Source organism: Mobula birostris, chromosome 3, assembly GCF_030028105.1.
Source record: "Mobula birostris isolate sMobBir1 chromosome 3, sMobBir1.hap1, whole genome shotgun sequence".
Lineage (NCBI taxonomy): Eukaryota > Metazoa > Chordata > Chondrichthyes > Myliobatiformes > Myliobatidae > Mobula > Mobula birostris.
The window spans coordinates 180,250,333-180,276,562 of NC_092372.1; the positions used below are offsets into that span (position 1 = coordinate 180,250,333).

Genomic DNA, 26,230 nt, shown 5'->3' on the forward strand with positions numbered 1-26,230 from the left:
AGGCTTTTTCCACTGAGGCAAGGGGAGAAAAAAACCAGAGGACATGGGTTAAGGGTGAGAGGGGAAAAGTTTAAAGGGAACATTAGGAGGGGCTTCTTCACACAGAGAGTGGTGGGAGTATGGAATGAGCTGCCAGACGAGGTGGTAAATGCGGGTTCTTTTTTAACATTTAAGAATAAATTGGACAGATACATGGATGGGAGGTGTATGGAGGGATATGGTCTGTGTGCAGGTCAGTGGGACTAGGCAGAAAATGGTTCGGCACAGCCAAGAAGGGCCAAAGGGCCTGTTTCTGTGCTGTAGTTTCTATGGTTCTATGCCACACGTGAGGCTGCTTACCAAGTTAAGAGCCCATGGTATTACAGAAAAGTTACTGTCACGGTTAAAACATTGGCTGATTGGTAGGAGGCAGTGAGTGGGAATAAAAAGACCCTTTTCTGGTTAGCTGCCAGTAACTAGTGGTATTCCACAGGGAGCAATGTTGGGACTGCTTTTTATGCTGTATACCAATGATTTAGATGATAGAATAGATAGATTTGTTGCCAAATTTGCAGCTGATACCGAGATTGGTGGAGGGGCAGATGGTGTTGAGGAAACAGGTCGGCGGCACGCTATCTTTGCTTTGTTTTACCATCCGTCCTATCCAGAGTCCCTTCACTCCAGTTTCCACCCCCCTGCCAAATTAGTTTAAACCCTCCCAACAGCTCTAACAAACCTGCCTGCGAGAATATTGGTCCTCCTCAGGTTCAGGTGAAAGTGACCTGTCACTTCCAAATGGGTCATATATCCCCCAGAATGTATCCCAGTGATCCAAGAACCTGAAGCCCTCCCCCTGTACCAGCTTCTCAGCCACACATCACCCTGTTCTTACCCTTACTGACACGTGGGCACAGGCAGCAATCTGGAAATTACTACCCTGGAGGTCCTGTTTCTCAGCTTTCTACTCAGTTCTCTAAATTCTCTTTTCAGGACCTCTTTGCTTTTCCCTCTTCCGTCATTGGTATCAGTATGTACCAAGACATCTGGCTGCTCTCTCTCTCTGCCTCTCCAAAATACTGTGGACGCAGTCTGAGACATCCCTGACCCTGGTACCCAGGAGGCAACATACCATTCAGGTGTCCCTGTCACGTCCACAGAATCTCCTGACTGTTCCCCTGACTATTGAGTCCCCCATCACTACAGCTCCCCTCTTCTCCCTCTTTCCTTTCTGCAGTACGGACCCATGCTCAGTGCCAGTAACCCGGTCTCTGTGGCATTCCCTTGGGAGGTCATCCCCCACAACTGTATCCAAAGTGGTATACTTAGTTTTGAGGGGAATGGCTGCAAGGGTGCTCCGCGCTAACTGCCTCTGCACATTTCTATTTCCCCTGACAGTCACCCAGCTACTCACCTCCCGCAACTTAGGGATGACTACTTCCCTGTAACTCTGATCGATTATCTCCTCACTCTCCCATACAAGCCGTAGGTCATACAGCTGCTCTTCCACATCCCTAACGCAGTCTTTAAGGAGCTGCAGCTGGATGCACTTCACACAGATGTAATACCCTGGGAGACTCTGGGTTCCCAGGACTCCAACATCTAGCATGAAGAACACACAATAGCCATTTACTATACTAGGTAGAGTAAGTGGGGAAAAAAAACTTTAACAGAACCAGAGCCAACGTCTCTTCAGAGCTGCAGCCTCCTTTGAGCCAAAGCTTGACACTCCTGCTCTTACCACTGGCCCTCTTCCAACAAAGCTTGTCCCTTCTGTGCTTTTAAACAAGTGTTGCTGATCTCTGAGAAACTTTGTCACTGTGTGCTGCTCCTGCTGCTGACTGGCCACTAGAATGAGCCCGAACACCCGCGAAGCTCTCCTTTTAAATAAGTGTCTCCAAAATTTCTCATTTATTTTCTCTTTTTATTTTCTTTCCTTTTGCCATTTGGACTCAAGATGCCTTTCAGATCTTTGTAAGGTGTTCACCTCCTACCTCTCTACTAAATGTACCATCTTACAGTAAGATATGCTGAGATAACTTTGAAATTTGCATGGTTATTGTGCAATGTTTTGTTTGGCACTTCCTATGTATTTTGCCATTACTCTCCTCAGATTTAAGCATATGTTTCCATTTTGGTATTATTTCATATTGTATTTTCAGTTTCACCATATAAAATCATTACTGTCAAAGGCGATAGCTGTTCAGGCACTTACTTTTAAAGATAGCCCTGCCGACTTTTACCCTGGCACTGCTGCCTTTAAATTTGGAAGTCAGCCGCATGAGGAGAACAGCCATTTTATTTTGGTGGTGAGTTTTCAGTCTTATTTATGCAATCCTGTGTTGTCTTTCCATTGTTTATGCCATTGTAATTCATTGTCTGTATGTGTTAGATTGGTTCTTAAAGGGGAATGCTATCTGAGCAATATTTTGTGTTAATATTACATAAGTTTATTAATTATTGATAGTATTCAACCACCCTTGATTATTTGATGAATGCTTACATGATATTAATCTTCTCACATGCATTAAAACTCTGTCTACACATTTTGTGTATAGTTTTTGGATATTTTACATGTACTCCTAAATTCATATGAATATGTGACTTAATCACCATAACTTTGCATTAAGTACTTGAAGCATTTTTCTTGTTAATTCTCAGTTTTACTCTTACTCAGTTGTATGTCTGCGTGCTGCCTGGAGCTTGGACACTATATTCTGACTCCCATTTTCAGTTGAGTGGAATTTGACAGACTGCTGAATTGTGTACCCCCTAATTCATGCACAAGGAGAGAAATGCAATAGCAGTGTTTCTTGGTCCATCTCTGTTAATCTCAAATCTCTATTCTCTTATTTTCATTTGTGTTACCAGTTTGCTTTACATAGTCCTGTTTTTTTTCCACTGATTCCAGCTTGATCATGATTCTATAATATAATTCATTTCTGAAAACCAACCGAATAAACTGAAAAAAAAATTCAGAGTAATACAGCATGGGGGAAAGGCCCTTCAGCCTATACTTGTCCACCCTGCCAAAAATGTACATTCAAGCTAATGCCATTTCCCAACATTTAGCCCACTTTTGTCATCCATATACCTGTCCACATACTTCAATATACCTAAGGGAGCTGCCTCTACCATTCCCACTAGCCATGTATCTACCACCCACTGCAAAAAAATTGCCCCTCACCTTTCCCCTCTACAATTAAAATCATGTCCTCTAGTTTTTGATTCCCTGCTTGCAGCTTATGATTTTTTTTATATCATTTTGAGATCATCCCTCAGTCTCCTGTACTCCCAAGGAGTAATGTCTAACCTCTTCCTATAACTCAGTCCTGGTAACATCCTTGTAAATTTCCTTGACACTCTTTCCAGTTGACTCAGATCCCGCCTATAACAGAGTGACCAGTGCTGTACACAACGCTCCAAGTGGTATCCACATGGTAGATAATGCCCATACATTGAAATATCTGAAGAATAGCATGTACACAGAGAAGCTGATTGGCTGGACTCTACGTATGAGAAAGCTACTGATCTAAGTTATAGACGAGTGACATTGACTGTTTAGCTGACCATCTTATGCCTTTCTGATCAAAGTATTTCCGCTTCAGAGACTTCCCATCAAAGGAAAGTGAAGGGGTGCAGTCTAGGTTCCCAGCACCTTCAAGTAATCAGATGGTGGTGAAGGGGATAAGAAATCAGGTGTTTCACTTGCTGTTAGGCACAGCCATGCCCAGTTCTCTCTGGTTTCCCAACCCAATTTCATATGAGTCATGGATGTCTAACTCTTTGGATCAGCCTCTGTTTGGAGCAAAAGATGGTAAAAAACCTTTGGCACACGAGTCCTTCACTTGTATGCCTTCATGACCTGCAATAATCATTTCCTCATACCAAAGTTATTCTGGATATATGTAGCAAAATCACTAAATACAACAAATGAATCTGTGGAATTTGTTGCCTCAGGCAGCTGAGGAGGCCAAGTCTTTATGTATATTTAAGATGGAGGTTGATAGATTCTTGATTAATCTAGGCATGAAGGGATACAGGGCTAAGCCAGGAGATTGGGGCTGAGAGGAAAAATAGATCAGCCATGATGAACTGGTGGAGCAAACTCATTGGGCCAAATGGCCTAATACTGCTCCTATACCTTATGGTTTATGGAATAAGAGCAGAGCTAAAGGAGAGTACTGCCTCACTCCAGATCTAATGGAGAAGGTCTGTCTTCCATCCATTGAACTGAACTGTGGATGTCTCCACAGAACAAATGGATGTAACTGGATTGATCCACACATTGTATCCATTTGAGAAGAAGCACTGAACATTTTTCCAGTCCTAATTGGGTTTTTCACTTCTATTTTTCCCATTAGTATTTATGTAACGCAAGTCCCCATGGAGAAGGCACACCCATGCTCTTTTTTTCCTCCTGGGTCAGCCCACATTCTGTTGAGGTTTCTTCTCTGAAATTAGCTTTCATTACATAATGAAAAGGAAGTAAATCAAATGCAGATCACTTCTAGCAGTCACTCACCCATTTCTATGCTAACAGACCAGTGTGGCAGGAGTGGGAGGCAACTTTTTCTCTCCATTTCCAGTTGAAAAGAAACAATATCAAAAATCCAGACTAATGCACAGAAAAATTCTCAAAGAACCCACTGTCAGTTTCTGGATCCATTTAAAAAAAATAATAATAAACTTGAGAAGAAAACGCCTTGTCAACTCAACCAGAAATTTAAATTGCTGGTCTTACATTTGATCAAAATTGTATAACCACAGAATCCTGCAAGAAAACTCATTTGTATAAACAAGCGTGCAATCCTATGCTCTTTTATGAATATTAATGCATTTACGTAATGCTAAAACTCATGTTGGCTGCAAAGGAACATTGTGAAAAATTTAGAGGGGATATGAGATGGATTTTTATTAACTGCTTGGAGTACTCTGCTGGAGGGAGAGAATCAAGAGGTGTTCAGATGAGCACTTGAATCGCCACTGCAGTGAGGTGCTAGAAGATGCAGCAACTACAACCACACATCAAAATTGCTGTATCGCCACTGGCTTGGATGATTGCAGTCTTAAGAAGCTCAACACCATTCAAAGGAAATCAACTGCCTGATTGACACAACATCCACCACCTTAAACTTTCACTTTCTCCACAACTGGTATGCTGTTTTGTACCATCTACAAAATACACCACCCAAAGCAGTCATCTGCCTGGAGGGCTAAGGGTCTTGATTCCTCTGCCACCCTACCTATATCAAAGATATTTTGCAATAGCTAAGTAACCTACTAACATGTCTTTGGAATATGCAAATAAAAAAAACTAGAATACTGTACCTGAGGGAAACCCACACAGTCACAAGGAGAATGGAAAATCTCCATCCTAAATTGGGATTAACTCTGGGTTGCTGAAGCTGTGTAGCAGAAGCACTAGCTGCAGTGCTACAGAGGTACCCTTTGAGTTCCTGCCAGTCCTACTCCAAGTAACGTATCATCCTTAGAATGATTGTACATCCCTCCACAACAGCTCTGTGGGACATACAGGCCCTGCCCTTTTCTCAATGCTGTTACCAGGTAGGAGGTACAGGAGCCTAAAGATCCTCACGTCAACATTCAATAACAGCTTCATCCCCACTACCTTAAGGTTCTTGGACCAATCTGAAAAACCTTTACACTACTACAAACTATAATTTAAAGTTCATGTTAATTTATATTTGTCCTTGTCTTTGAATGTACGGTGCTCCTTCTGCAAAAAAACTTGTACCTTGAGGATGCCTATAACAACCATAAGCTTGAACTTCACCACAAGGTGAAGTGGTTCAAGAAGGCAGTCTTCTCCAGGATGGAAAGGCCAAGCAACAAATTCTTACCTTTTCAGCAATGTGAATGATTGCATTAAACAACATGAAGCCTGTGTGTTACTGTACAGATAATGTGCTTCAAGCACCTTATGCAACAAAATCCTCACATTTTATCGTGCATTGACAAGTGCTTATTTTTTTTCCACTCTCCTTACCGTGAATGCAGCTGCACAGAATTTTTGCAACGGGAAAAACAATTTACTCCCTTTACTTTGTCATGTGTGAATGATGTCGGTGTTTTTCCCTCTGGTAACGTTTCTATAAGTCAGGTTTTTGAGTGTGATTTATTTTAAATGCACCAGCTGGCAACAGAGATTCAGTGAGAACAGATTGTGATTCAGATGGCCTCCTGCTGGTTCCAGTAAGAAGGAAGTGTGCTCAGATATAGTGGCCTCTCTGGGTCCAACTAAAGGTGTGATTGTTCATCCTTTACGTATTTTTTTTATGATTGCAAGACACTGCTGGTTACTAAGAATATCAAGTACTGCTGATCTATCCTACTAGCAAGTTGCTTGATAGTGGTGGAGCTGGACTTCCTGCGCAAAGTGCTGCAGCCTGCTTCAACCAACCGGGGAAGAAGCCGTCAGAGGCAGTGTGTGATCCAAGTGGTGCGAGTGACTGTCTTGGAGTGTTTCTGGTGATTGCAAGACCCCTTTGGACATTGGCAGTGTGGAATATTGCAAGTTTGTTTCACTGGATCATAGGCGAGACCAATGACGGGAGCTACTTGGCCTTGGTTGTAGCATGGCTGAGAGCCTCATGCCTCGGGGTCATCTGTTGCAGCTGTTCAGAGGAGGAGGCATTGAAGGCAGTGTGACACAGTGTCCATGCTCGTGGGGGTTGGCCCCTCCCATTGGTGCTGACCTCCAGTGTTCACTCAGTGCTAGACAAGCTAGATTGCTTTGGCCTGCAGCTATATTTTTTTTTAAACGGGTGATAATTGGAAAGCTGCAGGCTTGTTCTTGCCGACAACGTCTCATGCGTCATCAGTCTACAGGAAATGACACTTAGGAGCTTGGGCTATATTATTATGGTCTTGTGTGACTGCATGTTTTCTGCTATCTTGTATGTGCCTTGTCCTGTGTATGACTTTTGGTATTGTGTTTTTCATCTTGGCCCCAAAGGTACACTGTTTTGTTTGGATGTGCAATGAAAATACATGTATGGTTGAATGAATATTAAACTTGAACTTATGACATGGTTAGTCACACTGTCTGATAGTCTATGAAAAGCATATTCCTTTTCCTGAAGGTGGCCACAATTCCGGTTGTGGGAGAAAGGGTTGCTGATTTGAATCCGATGTCACCCACTTTCCACTTTAACAACTTTTAGCAAAAATATTGTCCATGCTCAAGGTACACAAGATAGAACTGTTCTACCAACTTGCCTTTACTGGATCACACTGCCCACAGAGAATAAAGATTTACAGTGAGACACTCAAAAACATGAGCCACTTCGCTTGTTTTAGAAGTCACCTCTCTGTGAAGGATAACATCAATGATGGTATTTGCACTGCATTAAAGGAACCTTTCACTGCACTCTTGGTCATCTGAAGTGAAGATCAACGTTTCAAATTGTGCACAAAGCACATGGTCTACTGCACAGCAATGACTTTTGCCCTCCTACATACCACTGACAGTTGAATTACTTACAGTAGGCACTTCAAAGCATTGTCTGCACAAAGTCCACAAAGGTAAAGGTAAACAAAGCAATGCCTGCATCTTCTCTCAAGCCAACAAATCCGACACGGAGGCTCAGGTTAAACTCAGTGGGTTCCGTTGGACAGGTCACAATATTAACATGTTGAACAATTGGCTGTTTAAACAGCCACTCTGATCTGATGAGCCCTGTCATGCGCAAGGTATTACCAGGGAGAGAAGAAATGATTCAAGGATATTCTCAAATGCAACATCACCACTGACTCTTACCCAATAACTCTTGATGTGGAGAAAGTTGCTGCTTAGAATTGGAGCAACAGCACTGAAAATCATGTGCTCATGTGCACATATGCTGGAATACTCAAAGGCTTGGCAAACTTAATGGAGGGAGTCCTTCAATTCCCAAGCCACTCACCAGTGTGCACCACCAAATTCTGCTGTCCTAGATATGATAGAGTTTGTGAATTACCCATTGGCGTCACTGTCACATCAGAATGCACAGAACTAAAGTGAAAATGGAACACCTATGATCCATGAGGCCCCTTGAGAAATATTCATGAGGGGCATGTGTAAAGTTAGTCTTTAAGGTAGGGGAGTCTAAAACTAGAGGCCATAGGTGTAAGGTGAGAGGATAAATATTTAAACGGGACCTCGGCAAGATTTTCAAACAGGACTTGTGGGTATATGGAGTAAACTGCTGAAGAAAGAGTTAGAGGTGGAAATTTAGGCGGATTAGTGGAGAGCAAAGATTTAGAGAAATATGAGAAAATGCAAACAAATGGGACTAGCTTAGGAAGGTAACTTGGTAGGCTTGGATGAATTGGACCAAATGCCTATTTCTGTGCTATATAGCTTCATGACAATATTGTATATTTGCTATCATTTGTGCAGGACAATTCCATGTATTTTGTATGATAAAACAAGGTCTGGCATTCACTGCTGGGTGCTTTTTCTTGACGTCCACTGATATACTGTACATTGGAACAAGCCTTATGTCCAGTTATTTGCCTCCATTTTCTCTCAGTTAATATAATTAAAATCAGATGAAGATCATGCTTTGTAGAGGTCTTGTAAAATCTGTCATTAGCTCTGGAAACTAAAATAAGAATCAGACTTTCCAAGGCTATTCTATAAATTGCTGTTTGCTACTATAATTTGTCCAGGCAAATATCCTGAAATTAAAATCTACATGTGTTAGGGCTATGCTGGTAGATGCATGATACTTGTGCAGAGAATATTGAAAGTGCTTTTTGTTTCTGCTAACTTCTTGCAATCATTTTTTTTTAAAAGAACTCTTCTCTAGTGTGAATCCTCCGGAATGCCGGAGATCACACCCTCCTTACATTCTTCAACCACAAATGCTAACTCTGACTTCCTTTCCTCAGATGCCCCCTCACCTGCTAAATATTTGCAAAATTTTCTGTTTTGTTCTGTAAAAGCAAATGCTTGTTTGAGCGATATGGAACATTCCAACTGACTCCAGGCTAATTTCAGGTTCCAGTGCTTCCCTTCAGCCAAATAGCTGCCCAACATCTGGCACCACACAGAATTCCAAAGAGCTAAGAAAAAGTTTACATAGGCCACCTACATTCAAAGATCAGAAGGTTTATGTAAATGGAAACATCTGTGCAAGTAAAAGCATCAGTCTTCAGTGTATAGTTGTGGATAATCAGATTTATTTTTATTTTGCATTTTATATTAAATACTGAAGGATACTAAACCAACACATAAAATACAACTCATTGAAGCACATGTATCTTGTTTAAACACAAAATGCCCAACTGAACGTCCCGGACTTTATCACTCATTTACAGAAGGATGATGTATCTTCTGGGAGAAAGAAGAGAATTGCTGTGTATCCGATTATTCCACATATGAGAGAAAAATGCAACAGAGTAAACTCTTTGGGATACTACTACTTCACACTTAGTCACCTCACTTATATACATAAATACTGAGCAGCAACACTAATGTCAGTATTATTATTAACAGCTAACATTTGTTTATAGATTTATTGTGATAATGTAGACAATCCATTTTTTTAATTCCAAATGTTTTATATTGGTGACAATATAGGAGGCAGTGTAGAAGAGTCCTGTAAGCTATCTGGGGCTAAGATGCTTTGCGTGACCTCAAGTAATGCATTCTGGCTGCAACTAGATAAGAGGGAAGGTTGTAGCCAGCTGATAGGTGAAAGCTGGATGTGGCTGAGCTCTAACAACAAAGAAAGGAAAGTTACCTTGTAATGCTTGCTGGAATAATCATATTGAGTTTAAAATTAGAATTTTAAAGTTTCAAACCTAGAGCCAGGTCTGTTATGTCTGCATGGAAAGGCACCTCCCAGACTCCACCCAGCTATCAGGAGTCACCTGCCATTCATTTCCATCTCATCAGCTGCAGCCTATTTAAACCCATTCTCATCAACACACACAAAATGCTGGAGGAACTCAGCAGGCCAGGCAGCATCTATACAAAAAAAAAAAAAAGTACAGTCGCCGTTTCAGGCCGAAACTCTTCGGCAGGACAATCATCAACAGTCCTTTGTTCACCAGTTGAGCCAGCTAGCCTCAACCCGCTGCTCTAAGTTTTCAGTTACTTCGTTAAGTATCTGTTCTCTCTTGTTTTTGTGGCCTCTTGTGACTTGTTATTTTGCAGTTTATTAATAAAGTTATCATCCACTGCTTAATAGTCTCTGCTGCTCTTCATTTGGGTCAGGCCTCCTCTATATATCCTGACAGAATGAGTGAATCCATGATCGACCCAGCAAAGTACGCTCACCTGAAGGAAGTCGTCCATCGACAGGAGCACATGAGCTTAAAGCAGCAGGAAGCTGTCAACCATATGCACACCACTCTCAAACTGCTCCATCAGAGCCCTGAATTCCCTGAATTCCAATCCCTGAATGCTTCAATGGATTCCCCAACCGGATGTCGCAACTTCCTGTCCTAGTGCATCATACAATTTGAGTTCTAGTCATCTTTGTATTCTATAGACTGAGCCAAGATTGCCGTCTTCACCTCTCTTTCGAGTTGGGTTTTTGCTAACTGGGACAACAAGACCACTATTTGCAATAGATATGCGGATTTCACTGTTGACAGGCGCTGGATTTTCAACCATTTGGGAAGTGCAAGAGAGGCAGCGGATCAGATACTTTGCGTCAAGGGTCACGATCACTGCTGGATTACACTGCAGAATTCAGGACCCTTGCGGTGGAGTGTGGCTGGAATGCAAAGCACTGCTGGCGCATTACCATTACGGCTTCTCAGAAGGCTTTAAAGACAAGCTGTTTACCCCAGAGAGGTCAACCAACCTCAAAAGCCTTATCATTCTACCCCATTGCATTGACAAGAATTTTATGGAACAACTCTCCAGGTCATCAGCCAGAACCCCGGTAGTTAGGAAAAGCTCCCTTGACCAACTGAAGAGCATGAGCATCGGTGGAGAAACATGCGCATTTACTGCGGAGCAGCTGATCACCGATGCATCAAATGCCCACTGTCTCCTAGAAATCAGCACACCAGGTAAACACAAAGGTCTTTCTATCTGGTAAACACCCCCCCTCCCCCACCACCAGCCTCTCATTCCAGCACCATTACTCAACTCACACTCTCTGTCATTCTCCACACCCTAGCAGCTGTACATACACAGGAGGCTCTGGTGGCTTCTGTAGCAGCGGACAACTTTCTGGACTGGACTCTGTGTAATTTGCACTCCCTACTGAGCCTGTCTCTCACCTCATCTGCATCACAGCCGTAGATGTACACCCCTTGGGGTCAGAGACGGTCAGAGTACACACACAGTCTGCACACGAGCATTGAAGAGCACAGCGAGTCCATCCAAGTCCTCCTTATCGACTTGCCCAAAACTCCTCTCAGCTTTGGCTTTCCACTCACAACCCTCACTTTGCCTTTTCATCTGGTTCACTGCTGAGTTGGGGACACCACTTGTAAATCCATGGAGACAGAGAAAGTTTGTGACCTTGCCAAACTCCCACGGGAATAACACCACTTAACCTTTGCTTTCAGTAAAAGGGAAACCAGAACCTTGCCATCTCACAGACTGCATGATCGATCTCTTCCTGAACACCACCCCACCCCAAAGTTGTTCTCTCTCTCCCCTCCTAAGACCCAAGTCACACATGACTACATCATGAAGCTCTACCATATGAATTCATTTGACCATCCCAGTCCCCAGCTGTCCTATCTGCCATGTGACTGTTTATCGGTCTGTCACGTGACATCACAGGATGTTTGACCTGCTAATCCTGTGCATGTGAATGTGTTTGTTGTTTCCAAGTGACTACGAGTCAAGCAGACCAATTCAGCTGCATTGGCCATGATTCCAAACTCCATGTTGTCCCTTAACTGTAACAGTGGCAACAAGGATTAAATCTGTGGCTGGCACTCTTTTGGAATACTATGATTCACAATACCCCTGGAATGTTTATTTCAAACATTTGGACCTTTTTTTTTCCCCCAGCAATTTGCATGACTGAACCCAATTAAGCATCTTGCTCAGTGTATGTGGTCCAAAAACATGACTTCGTCTGATGTTTGGTGAGTCCTGATTTGCCCTCTTTGAAACCTGATGAGGAAGTTGTGAGATTAATTGGGTCTCATTACAATTATAAACTACCAGTTATTGTGCAACACTTTAGATTCAACAGACTGACTGAATTTTGTGATTTTGGTGCTGTTCAAGAAGATATGATATGCAATCACTTGGTTGTAGGTGTATAGGGTATTCAGCTAGAATTATTTCTCTATTCTGTTATTCCTTTTCTAATACTCAGTGACTGTTAAATGTTAAAATCTCATCCCTCAGGGTCACACCTAGCTTCCAGTTGTCTGCATCAGGTTTTTCTCCAGGATTTCCCTGAATTTTGTTGCATTCATTTTACTCTTTACCTTCACAAGCCTTCCAGGGCCTGCTGCAGTGAAGCATCCCCACAGCATGATGCAGCCACCACCATGCTTCACGTTAGGGATGGTGTGCTTTTAATATGTGGTGTTTGGCTAACACCAAACATAGTGTTTAGTCTGATAACAAAAAAGCTCAATTTTGGATTCATCAGACTATAGAACCTTCTTAAGGCTGACTTCAGAGCCTCCCACATGCCTTCTGGCAAACTCTAGCTGAGATCTCATGTGAGATTTTTTTTTCATCAGTGGATTTCTCTTTGCCACTCTCCCATAAAGCTGTGACTGATGAAGCACCCGGGCAACAGTTGTTATATGCGCAGTCTCTTTCATCTTAGCCTCTGAAGCTTGTTACTGCTCCAGAGTTGTCATAGGTCTCTTGGTGGCCTCCCTCACTAGACCCCTTCTTGCATGGTCACTCAGTTTTTGAGGATAGCCTGCTCTAGGCAGATTTACAGCTGTGCCATATTCTTTCCATTTCTTGATGATTGACTTAACTGTACTCCAAGGAATATTCAGTGACTTGAACATTTTCTTGTATCCGTCTCCTGATTTGTGCTTTTCAATAACCTTTTTGCAGAGTTGCTTGGAGTGTTCTTTTGTCTTCATGGTGCAGTTTTTGTCAGGATACTGACTCACCAGAAGTTGGACCTTTCAGATACAGGCGTATTTTTACTACAATCGGTTGAAACACCTTGACTGTACACAGGTCTCAAAAAACAGATCTCTATTTAATTAATTATGTGACTTCTAAAACCAATTGGTTGCACCAGTGATGATTTGGTGTGTCATATTAAAGGGGGTGAATACTTCTGCAATCAATTATTTTGTGTTTTATATTTGAAATTAAGTTAGATCACTTTGTAGAGTTCTGTTTTCACTGTGACACGAAGGAGTCTTTGTGTTGATCAGTGTCAAAAAAGCTATATTAAATCCACTGTGATTCGATATTTTAAAACAATAAAACATGAAAACTTCCTTTGGGGGAGGGGAGAAGAGTGAATACTTTTTATTGGCACTATATGTCATTGGAAAAGATATTTTGTCCTTTTCCCAGTGATCTTCCAATTCTAGCAGCATACTCAGTCCCGTTTCATAAATGATGTGATTTCACTCAAGTCATGTGACTTGGTTTGTTCTGCAGCTGTAGCGTGGATCAAAGTTAAATGCCTTCACATCAATCCCATAGCTCCAGCATAACATTGACCTTATGTTGGACATCTTTCAAAACCAATCTCATTACCAAAATGTTCCGTGCATACATAAGGACGCAGACATCAAGGCCAGAAATTTGTAATGCTGCCTCATTCAACACTGAATTGTTATACCTAATGTTTGATTGACACCAGATTTCCGTTCCTGGAATAATTGCAAATAAAACATGATTCCTACTAAATATAAATATTTACATATTTCTCAAAGTAAGAATTGGTTTTATTTTTGTGTTCTTATCAAGTAATGTACTGCAGGTGTCTAATCACAGAAGTTTCTGCTGAAACTAAATAAAGCACCACAGAATATCACAGATAAAATTTCTCTCATAGTGCCGGAGAGAGTTCTTTCTGTTCTATGAACCTACAAATTGCACAAGCTAAACTGCTAACACAAAGTTAATAAACTCTTAGTAAAAATTGTGAATATTAGCAATATATAATTAAATTTTAATACTATAGTGATCTGATTTCATGATGTCCAGAGGACAGTAATAAACCAATGATTTATTAATCATGTTTGGCACCTCATCAAGGAGAAGGAAAACTGATGTAAAACCTCCACTGCCTTGCAGCTTTTCCCACTCATGGGGAAAGCTGGGGAGTAAACCCCAAGGAAAGTCCAAAGCTGGAGTCCCTAGTGCAGTTCTACATTGAGTTCAGTGCTGACTGACAACTCCTGCGACACTGCTGGTGAGAAATTGACTGCTTCGCCATGCACCTCCCCTCCGTCTGCCAGAACAAGTGGGGTCTCCCAGTGGCCATCCATTTCAATTCCACTTCCCTTTCCCATTCCGATATGTCCATCCACAGCTGCCTCTGCTGTCATGATGAGGCCACATTTAGGCTGGAGCAGCAACACCTTATGTTCCCTTTTGGTAGCCTCTAACCTGATGGTATGATCATCGATTTCTCAAACTTCCAGTAATGCCGCCACCTCCCTCCTTCACTATTTCCCATCCCCTTTTCCCTCTCACACAAAATCTCTTTGTCCACCCATTGCCTCTCTCTGGTGCTCTTTCCCGCCCCCCCCTTCTTTCTTCGGTCTCTTTCACCAATCAACTTCCCAGCTCTTTACTTCATCCTTCCCCCTCCAGGTTGCACCTGTCACCTGTGTTTCTCTCTCCCCTCCCTCCACCTTTTAAATCTACTCCCTAGTTTTTTTTTTCCCCAGTCTTGCCAAAGGGTTTTGGCCTGTAACGTCGACTATACTCTTTTTCATAGATGCTGACTGGCCTGCCGAGTTCCTCCAGCATTTTGTGTGTTGCTCAGATTTCCAGCATCTGCAGATTTCCTTTTGTTTGTATTTGGTCTTTGACATTCCTTTGGAATTGTCAGCTGCGTGGAGAGGGGGAACCTGTGGCATAGGCAACACTTGCTGTCTATATCTTACTGCCCTGGCTTGCATATCAGATAGACGTTGTTGATCCTGGCCATGAAATAATGTCATTGTCATTGATGATAGGACAGAATCATAGTAATTTACTGCCTAGAAGGAAGTCATTTGGACCTGATAGCTGTTAGGTTGACTTTAGGTTATTTTACTTCCCATTTCTTCATCCACAGAGTGACACCAATGATATATTTTCAAGACAGGTGATATGTAACTTAGATGGGGAACCTACAAATGCTGATAATACCATTTACCTGCTACCCTTGTCTTTCTTGATGGCCGATGCCATGGATTTGGGAATTGCTATCAGAGCAGCCGCAGTGCCCTTTGTGGATATGCACTGCAGCAGTACACTGGTAATGGACAAAATTAATATTTAGGGTTCGACAGTCCTGTTTTCACATTGTATCTCTCTACGACTGTATAAGGAATGTGGAACAACATTCTTAATTTGCCTGGACTGAGTGGAGCTTTTACAACTCTTGAGAAGCATTTATTGTACTGAACAATAAATGCTTCTCAAGAGTTGTAAAAGCTCCACTCAGTCCAGGCAAATTAAGAATGTTGTTCCACATTCCTTATACAGTCGTAGAGAGATACAATGTGAAAACAGGACTGTCGAACCATGCCATCAATCTCCATTTTCACTAATCATATATTAATCAAACTTTTTAATTCTCCCCACATTCTCATCAGCACTCCCAGATTCTACTGCTCACTGAGATATGAGGCGCAAATTACAATGGCCAATTGATCTACCAACCCAAACATCATTTTGTGATGTGGGAGGAAGCTTGAGTACTGAGAGGATACCCACGTGGTAACATGAAGAACACATGGCATTTTTGTCCAGTGGATATTACTTGACACAAGTCTATGTTTGTTCCAGGTCATGTTGCATGTATTGTGCACTGCTTTATTTGCTCCGGAATTATAAATAGAATTGAACATGATGTAGTCATTAGGAAAGATTCTCATTTCTGATCTAAAGATGGAAGGAATGTCATTGATAAAGTAGTTGAAGGTGGCTGGGTTTTGGACATTGCTCTGATGAACTCCTGTAGAGATGTCCTAGGGCTGAGATAATTGATATCCAGTAATCACAACCACCGGTGGAGTACATTTTGACTGGTTGTATCACAGCCTGGTAAGCAGCATCCAATGCACAGGATCACAGGAGGCTACAGAGGAATGTAGACTCAGACAGGTCCATCATGACTACAACCCTTCTCTCCCCCACCCCCACCCCACCATTGAAGACAACTTCAAGAGGATATGCCTCAGGAAGGCACCTTAAAGACCTTTACATTACTTTCCCCTTTACATTACAGAAGTTAAAAGACCCACACTCAATGTTTTAGGAACTGTTTCTTCACTTCCACGCTCAGATTTCACCAACAGTATATGAACATTACCTCATTATTTGTGTTTGCACTATTTTTGTAACTTACTGTGTTTTTTATGTATTGCACTGTACAGCTGCCACAAAACAAATTTCATGTAAGTGATAATAAACCTAAATCTGATTCTGAAACATGATCTATCTTTGTATGATGTTTGACGCTTAACGCTGACCACAAAAGATTTTTTTTTCTTTAATGCCCACTGACTTCATTTTTGCTCAGATACTTTGTTTCCACACTCAGTCAAATGTTAGCTTGAGGTCAAGAGTAGCCATTCTCATCAAGCCTCTGGAATTCAGTTCTTTGGTCCATGTTTATACCTAAACTGTGGCAAGGGCAGGAGTCGTCCCAGCAAAACCCAAACTGGGCTTTGCGGAGTAGGACATTGGTAAGTGGCTCATGATGGTACAGTCAATGACAGCTTCTGTCACTTTGTTGGTGATTGAGGACAGACTGTGGGTGGTGATTAGTCGGATTGGGTTGTTCTGCTTCTTTTGTGAACAGGGCATACCTGTGTAATTTGCAACATTGTAGAGCAAATGCAGTGATGTAATTTTGCTGATTTAACTGATGGGTAAAGTGTCAGAATAACTTCCTCATCATTTCTGGATTGAATATTACTAATGTGCTGATTATTGTGTCCACTGCCCCATATTCCCTCCTGCTCAATTTTTTTTGTTTTTGCTTGTGCTTGAAGTGAAATGGTTGGCACAGACAAGGAGAGCTGAAGGGCCAATTTTGTATTAAATGATGATGACACTATTACACATGGAATTTTTTTTTTCTGAAGTAAAGAAACAAAAATGTACATTGGAAAGAATTCCTACCTCCGATGTCAGAAGCATTCCTTGTATTCTGTGTCAGATGGCACATGAAGATGGAATCAGTTTTCCTGATTAAAATAATCCATTGTCATTCAATAAGCGGGCAGATTAATGAAAATGAAAATGTCCACTACTGCCCATGAAATAGTACCTCAATGATTTCCTTGAGCAACTCAGCAGATCAGGCTACGTTGATGGAGGGGAAATGGACAGTCAGTAATCTGTAGTAATGAGTTCAAAGGGTGCAGCATCATGGCCAGGTTTGGCAGGAACCTTTATTGTAAAGGACTGAAACTCTGACAAGTCCTTTGGTCTTGGGGCATCTGCTTGAATTTTCCCAGTGCCCTTGTGTAATCCTTGTGCATTGGTGATGTGACCACAGTAAGTGATGCTAGGTTTAAAGAATTAACACTTGTTACACTGTGCTCTAAGCCCATAATCTTCTAATCCTTTTACCACTGTCTTGCAATTTTCAAAATGTTCCTTGTCATCCTTACTGGTAATAATGATGTCGTCCACAGGTAACACTGAGTGCCTTGCAGCACTTGGTCTATCGCCTTCTACCAGAGTGTGGGTGCAGATGCTACTTCAAAAATAGGTCTATAATACTGGTAAAGCCCTTTGTGTGTGTTTATGGTGAGAAACACTTTGTACACTTCTTCCATCTCCATCTGTTGGTAGCCCTCCTCAGCTAAGTCCACTTTGCTGAAGTGTTTCCCTCCAGAAAGGTTTGCAAAGATATCCTCTATCCTGGGCAGAGGGTATTGATCTACTTACAGTACCGTGTTGATGGTGACCTTAATATCACCACAAACCCATTCGTGGCTACTGGGATGACTGGTGTTGCCCATGGGCTCCATTTAACCTTAGAAAGAACTCGTTCAGCTTCCGTGCAACCTAGTTCACTGGCTACTTCATCAGGGATGGTATAAGTAATCCAAAGGGCTTTACAAAACTTGGGTGTGGCATTTTCATTTAACACAATTTTACCCTCGATATGTTTGAGTTTCCCATGCTTTCCCTGACCACTGCTGTGGCATCATCCAGTATATTTTTAAATTCAATTCCAGTTGACTCTTTTGTAGGTGACGTGGCAAGCAAATGGTGAATGGATCTCCAATGAAGTCGTAGTTGTCTCAGCCCTCACGCACTCACAATGTAGCTTGTTGGTTGTTGTATTTCACTGTTACAACTGTCATTCCCACAGGAGTTAGCTTTTCTTCAGTATAAGTTCTTAGTTGGATATCCGCAGGCTTTAGTTCAGAACCTTTGAAATGCCATCAAACTCATTTTCTGGAATGACTGAAATGGCTGAGCCAGTGTCCTATTCCATTCCAATTAATTTGACCTTCACTCCTGGTGTAAGTCATATTGCTTGTCTATTGTTAGTTTTCACATTATACATCTCAAAGCTACTCAGGCCTGTTTCACACTCATCATTATCAGATTTTTGATCAACATCATGCAGATTAGTGCTCTCTTTGAAACTGCAACTTGACCCTTTACTTTTATCTCTTCCCTGTGCCGTCCATTTATTTTTGTCTGTCCAGCATGCTATTTGCATGTGTCCTACTTTGTTGCATTTTCTGCAAGTTTCACATTCAAACCTGCAATGGTCGGGTGTATTTAATCCAGCACAACAGTAAAACAATTTGTTCAGCTAGGCCTGTTTCTGTTCAGATGATGCACTTTTGTTTACGCTCACTTTCGTTCCAGACTGCAACTCAATTGAGTTTCTGTCTGCTGTTTCCATTGATACAGCTATTTCAACTGTTCTTTTAAATGTGAGTTGTGCTTCAGTTACAATATATTTTTGAAATCTTTCTTGCAAAATTCCACAAACTAAATTGTCTCTCAGTGCATTATTAAGCTCATCACTGAAATGACAATACTCAGACAACTACTTCAATTCACCCACATGCACTGAAATGGATTGCCCTTCCTTAAAGCATTCTGCAATCAACAATGGTTTTGGTTCTAAATGTTCCTCCAATACTTTCATGATATCAGCAAAGCTATTTTAGCTGGTTTGGTTGGATCAGTAAAACTTATAAGCAAACTGTATGCCTTTAAACACAATGCACTCAGTAAAACTGGTTCTTGTTTCTCATTGGCTATTCTCATTGGCTTAAAAATTCTGTTTAACCAACTCAGTTTGCAATATCCAGTTATCTCTTGTGCATTAGAATGTATCTATTGTACAGATATAGATATCTCTACTCTTTTTATTTATGATTATAATCAACTGGTATTCACTGTCTATGAACCCGTGAATTTGTCTGTTTTCTTCTTTGTTTTCAGCTCGACCATGTTTTTTTTTTCCCAAAAGAGGCACGTGCTGTGCTGTTTCCCTTTCCACGACTCATTCTCACTGTGCTTTCACAGGTAGGTAGTCGTCTCAGGTTCACTTAAAACCTCCTTGTCTCCACTGTTATGCTTTGTAATTGCAAGGAAATGGTGATAGCCCAGGAGAATGGTTCTGGCGTAAAGCGAGACATATACGTAAAAGGTGGTGGCATGATGTATGACATACACATGTTATTACATATACAATACTGTGCTATATTCTTAGGCACATCCTGTATATAAGGTCATAAGACTATAAGATATAGGAGCAGAATTAGGCCAATCATCCCATCAAATCTGCACTATTTCATCATGGCTGATCGAATTTTCCTCTCAGCCCAAACCTTCTTCCTCGTCCCAGTATCTCTTCATGCCCAAACCAGTCAAGAATCTATTAACCTGTAATGGGCCCAGAACTGCTCACAATACTCCAAGCGAGGCTTCACTAGTGCTTAATGAATTCTCAACATTACATCCTTGCTTTTATATTCTAGTCTTCTTGAAATTAATGCTAACATTGCATTTGCCTTCCTCTCCATAGACTCAACCTGCAAATTAACCTTTAGGGAATCCTACACAAGGACTTTGCCCCTCAGTATTCTGTACTTTCTCTCCATTTAGAAAATAGTCTACTTTTTCATTTCTTCTAACAACGTGCCTGACCATACACTTCCTTACACTGTATTCCATCTGCTATTTCTTTGCATTCTCCTAATCTAAGTCCTTTTGTAGCCTCTCTACTTCCCCAAAACTACCTGCCCTTCCTCCTATCTTCATGTTGTCTATAAACTTTGCAAGAAACCCATCAATTCCATCATCCAAATCATTGACATACAACATAAAAAGTATCAGTCCCAACACAGACCCCTGTGGAACACCATTATTCATCACAGCCAACCAGAAATGGCTCCCTTTATTCCCACTCTGCTTTCTACTGTTTTACCCATGCTAGAATCTTTCCTGTAATACCATGGACTTGTAGCTTGTGAGGCAGCCTCATGTGTGGCACTTTATCAAAGGCCTTCTGAAAATCCAAGTGCACATCAACCAATTCTCCTTTGTCTATCCTTGTTATTTCTTCAAAGCGTTCCAACATATTTGTCCAGTGATTCTTGAAAGATCATTACTAATGCCTCCACAATCTCTTCAGCAACCTCCTTCAGAACACTGGCATGTATTCCATCTGGTCGAGTTGACTTATTTACCCTCAGACCTTTCAGTTTCTCAAGAACCTTTTCTCTAATAATGCTAACTTCACACACTTTATGACCCCTGACAACAGGAACTTGCACCATATTGCTCATGTCTTCCATAGTGAAGACTAATGCAAAATACTCATTCAGTTCATCCACCTTTCCCTTGTCCCCCATTACTACCTCTCCAGCATTGTTTACCAGCAGTCCATATTCACTCTTTCCTCTCCTTTATACTTTATGTATCTGAAGAAACTTTTACTATCCTCTTTAATACTGTTTGCTAGCTTACTCTTGTATTCCATTTTTACCCTCTTAATGAATTTTTTAGTTGCCTTCTGTTGGTTTTTAAAAGCTTCCCAATTGTCTCACTTCTCAATCATTTTTGCTCGATTATATACCCTCTCTTTGGCTTTTATGTTGGCGTTAACTTCTCTTATTAGCCACAGTTGTGTCTTCTTGCCTTCAGAATATTTATTCCTCTTTGGCATGTATATATCCTGTGCCTTCCGAATTGCTTTCAGAAATTCCAGCCATTGCTGCTCTGCCATCATTCCTGTGAGTATCCTTTTCCAATCAATTCTGGCCAACTCCTCTCTCATGCCTCTGTAATCCCCTTTACTCCAGAGTAATATTGATACATCTGAATTTAGCTTTTTAAATTTCAGGGTGAATTCTTATCATATTATGATCACTTGCCCCTAAGGGTTCTTTTACCTTAAGATCTCCAATCAATTCCTGTTCATTGAACAGCACCTAAGCCAGAATATCTTATCCCCTAGTAAGCTCAACTACGAGCTGCTCGAAATGGCCATCTTATGTGCACCCTATAAACTCTCCCCTCCTGGAATCCTGTACTAACCTGATTCTCCCAATCTACCTGCAAATTGAAATCTCCCATGACTATTATAACATTCCCCTTTCGGCATGAATTTCCTGTCTCCCATTGTAATTTGTACCACATCCTTTCTACTATTTGGTGGTCGGTATACAACTCCCATCAGGATCTTTTTACTATTGCAGTTTCTTAGCTCCATCCACTATGATTCATCACTTTCTGACCCTATGTCACCTCTTTCTAATGATTTGATTTCATATTTTTACCAACAGAGCAACACCACCCCCTCTGCCTTCCTGTCTGTCCTTTTGATGCAATGTGTATCTTTGGACATTAGGCTCCCAGCTAAAATCTTCTTTGAGCCATGACTCAGTGATGCCTACAACATTGTACATGCCAATCTACAGCTGTACTACAAGGTCATCAGATGTAATACCTCAGTCCTGTATTCACCCTTTTCGATTTTGCCAGGGAGCCTATGACTTTTGCACAGTGTTGTAGTAATTTTATGTATTTCACTGTATTACTACCTTAAAAATAAACAAATTTCATGACATACATAAGTGATATTGATCCTGATTCTAATATGGGTTCTACTGTGGACTTACAGTGGAAAAGGGACAGGGAGAGGGATATCGTGTTTGAGAAAAGGGGAAGGAGCGGTAAGCACCAGAGAATCATTCTGTAATGATCCATTCACCAATTGTTTGATATCTAATAACCTTGCATGGTGTCTCAGGGCTGAGTATGTTTGCACTCCTGCTGCTTGCCCCTGGCACTCCTTCTCTGCCACACCCCTCCCACGGTACTCCATCCTCACCACTTGCTCCTGCCAGATTTACAAACTCGCTTTCTGCTCCACTTTGACAAATACAGTATTGTATAAAAGTCATAGGCACCTTAGCTATAGATACAGTACGTGCTTAAGACTTTTGCATGGTACTGTAACCCACAGTGAATTATTTAAACAAACAATGCTTCATGAAACAATATAATTACAATATTCTTGTTCGTCCATTGTTGACGTCGATGAGGACCTCGACACTATAATGATGGTGTCGAGACTAATGCGTGATTTGGATTTAAGTGAGGGAGAATTGCACAGCATCAGCCTCACTCTCTCTTCCCAATTCCCATCTGGATCCAGTGGCAAGACAGAGTCGAGATGGCTGGAGATGGGACTAGGCGCAGTGGATGACCAGGACGTCTTCTGTGTCTTGTCCTGCTCTACACATTCCACGATGCTTGCAGAGACCGCCTTCTTGACCGTTGGACCTTCCATTGGTCTCGTCCGCTCAATCCGCTGGAGTCTGTCTTCACATGCTGGGATAGACAACTCCCTATCTCACCGAGGGTTTGAGACCCGTTGGCTACTCTCACCTGGTTTAGCCGGCTTGTTGAAGCCGTTGCCCGGGGTGTGGCCGCTGTCACATGCAAACAGCTACTGGGAGCCACAGGTGAGAGCTGAGTGCCAGGTGGGGACCAAAGGTGGACTAACCGCCCTGAAAAGGACGCGACATGTTCCCCCACCAGAGGTGCTACCCCTCCCTGATACCCCATATACCCCAATTACAATATTACTCAAATACACAACACTGACTTTCCCTTCCTGAAGACCACAATCATTTCCTGGTGGGCTTATTGTTGTTAAATCATTCAACCGGATTATCTGTCTCACTCTCGTATGCTTTCTCTTTGCCATATGAGATTTCACTAACAACAATGGTGTTATTTTATTAATTTATAGATGGTGCTTGTACTGTGCCTGGCCACAGAGTAATGAATATTGGGAGAACAGAGCAGCGGGCTAAGCAGATATCCTTTTGGTGTACTTGTGTTGATTGTCAACGAGGAGGAGATTTTTATCAGCGATCCATACTGACTGTGGTCTCCTGATAATGAAGTTGAGGATCCAGTTGCATACAGAGGTACAGAGGCCCAGGTTTAGAAGTCTGATAATTAATATTGAGGGATGGAGTGTCCCAAAGGTATTAGTGGGAATGTATTAATGAGCTTCACACAGCATGTGACTTTACAATCTCCAAACTTTTTAAAGAACATGTTATTATTGTATTTAGCTAGTTAAGATATTCTCTGTAAGATCTGAAATGTTGGAAGGACATTCAATCTATTTATTTACTATATTCAGTACATTAAGTTAAAGCCAGGATTATATTGTGCACAGAGCTTTGATGCCAAAGAAATCATTTTGCCATATCCTGTACTTTTCAAATCACAAGGGAATTTTGTACCCTATAAAGTTTCTGTAAACTTTATTAACCATTTAAACCACAAAGCAGAAACAGACTTATCATAATTTCATGCTTTGCTTTCAAGTAACAAGAATTGTGAGTTTTAACTGTCTGTTTTCTTTAAAAATGGCAAATCAATCAAGTGCTGAAAAGTGTTGAGATCTGATCTTGTGCAGCTGCTATTATTCACAGTGGCTCAGGAAAATTTGTGAGGAATTAAGACTAACAGTATTGTTATTTTGCCTGAAAAATCCATTTTGTTTGGTACAAATTCAACCAACTATCAATAAACTACCACAAGTTAAAAGATACATAAGTTTAAAAGCACAGATTAATCTATCTACATTGCAAGGAATATTAAATAGTTAATTTACTTTATCTTTCACTATTTCTATTGATACAAGTAAAATGAAAAGCATTGGTGTGAACTCAGTCAAGATAGCTATGTTTGACGTTTGGGTTGACCCATATTGTTAATTAAAATCCAAACAAGTGAAGATGATTGTAATCTGAAGTAAATATAAAATATTGGAAATACTCAGTAACTCAAGCAGCATCTGTGGAAAGAGAAACAAAAGTTTACATTTCAGGTCAATGAAAATTTCTGATACTGTCTGACCTGTTGAACATCTCTAGCATTTTCTGTATTTTTTTTCAATCAAATTCTTATTTCCAGAAACTGAGTATGATAATGACCTATTGTTATACTCATAGCACTAAAGTTGTGGCGTTCACGGCTGACATCAGAGAAAGTAGCTTCCTGAGATTAAGCACACTGTGTATGGATGTTCCCTTTTCAACATAATTTAGAGCAGCAGCTGTTATACCTTGTTTTATGTGACGTCAGCAATCTGTCATCAATTTGACATGGAAATTCATCTCCATGATAGGCGCAAAACCTTAATACTAATCTGCAGCTCTACAACAGAGCAACTCTCAGTGTCAAACAAGGCTGCACCATATTCCCAGTACTTTTAGTCTTCCAATGTTGCATCTCACCTTCTACAAGCTTCATGCACCTAGTTCAAAACTGTTGGAAAAACCTTATTTAATAAGGTATTTCTGGTCAAGATGGCACTAGCGAACGACAATTCCTCGGGTGACATTTCCAGATAGTCATTTATTTCACTTTTTCTACATCTACATTTTTGAAACTGTTGGAGCCTGTGACTTACAGTGTGTAGTTTGAGTGAGTGAGCTAGCGCCCTGCTGTCCCCTAGAAAATTCTAGGAGAGAATTGCGAGCATCGGCTACCACAAGGGGGAGATCAGAGACGAGACAAGGGGCCATGATTGACTACATTTCTCGCTGATAATGGTATTGAGCAAATGCAGAGTCGAGTGAGTGGTTCTTAGAGAGACCACTAGGTTCGTGTCGCTACCCTTGGAGAGACACTAATTCGTGTCGCTACCCTCGGAGGGGCCACTGTTTGAGTCGCTGCACTTGGAGGGGTCACTGGGTCCCAGTGCTCTTGGAGATGTTAGCGTAATTCTGAACATTATGGATTGGACTGTAGTTCAAACTAATCGTAGTTCATATTGGCATCTTTCAGGTTTTTTTGTGTGTTCTCGCCCTTTTTTTGTTGCTGATTGGCGGGCTGGGGGTTTGAGGTCTGATGTTCCTACTGTTGTTTCTCCACATGAGTGATCCATGTTAGTTTTTCTGTGAGGAAGTGGTGGGGGGGGGGGTGTTGGGGTGTGCAAGTTTTTATTTTCATGTTGGGAGATTGATGTCTTTCCTTCAACTACTTCTATGGTTTTCTGCATTTTATGACTATCTGGAGAAGACAAATTTCAGTGTTGTATTCTGCATACATTGATAATAAAATGAACCTTTGAATCTCTGATAACATTCTGAAAGTCAGAAATCAAGAAAAATGGAAATAAAGTACTTTTTAGCCTATTCTTATATTTAATTTGCCACTTACCTAATGTCTCAGTATTTGAAGCTCTCCATCCTCCATAAGTATGAAAGCCATTTGTTTTGAACACGAGGAATATGGAGTTGTTGGTGCTACTTAGAATAGGAGGAATCTCTGAGCCACAGAATTGGCCTAAAAGTGGCGCAAAAGTGCTTGAACCATTGCAGACTGCCACATAGTTAGAAGTACATGTTAATGAAGTGTCAAGATTAATTTCATCGAATCATTGATTAACGATAAATTATTAGTGATTTTATAAGGCAACAACAGATTTTCTACTCTCTTTTATGGTTTCTACTTGATAGGTACTTTGGCTAAAAAGCTAAAATACTTTCATTATGTTAATCTGCCATGGTAGCATAATGATTAATGCGACTATTACAATTCAGGGTGTCGCTGGTCAGAGTTCAATTCCAATGTCATCAGTAAGGAATCTGTATG

General features: G+C 41.2%; 1 protein-coding gene across 1 annotated transcript in view; it reads right to left on the reverse strand.

The window, feature by feature from the left end:
• cubn (cubilin (intrinsic factor-cobalamin receptor)) overlaps positions 1 to 26,230 on the reverse strand; it is a 392,255-nt gene that overhangs the window by 53,404 nt on the left and 312,621 nt on the right. The window contains 1 exon segment of the mRNA XM_072254425.1: positions 25,796 to 26,014. Within this exon segment, the coding sequence (XP_072110526.1) occupies positions 25,796 to 26,014 (219 nt within the window).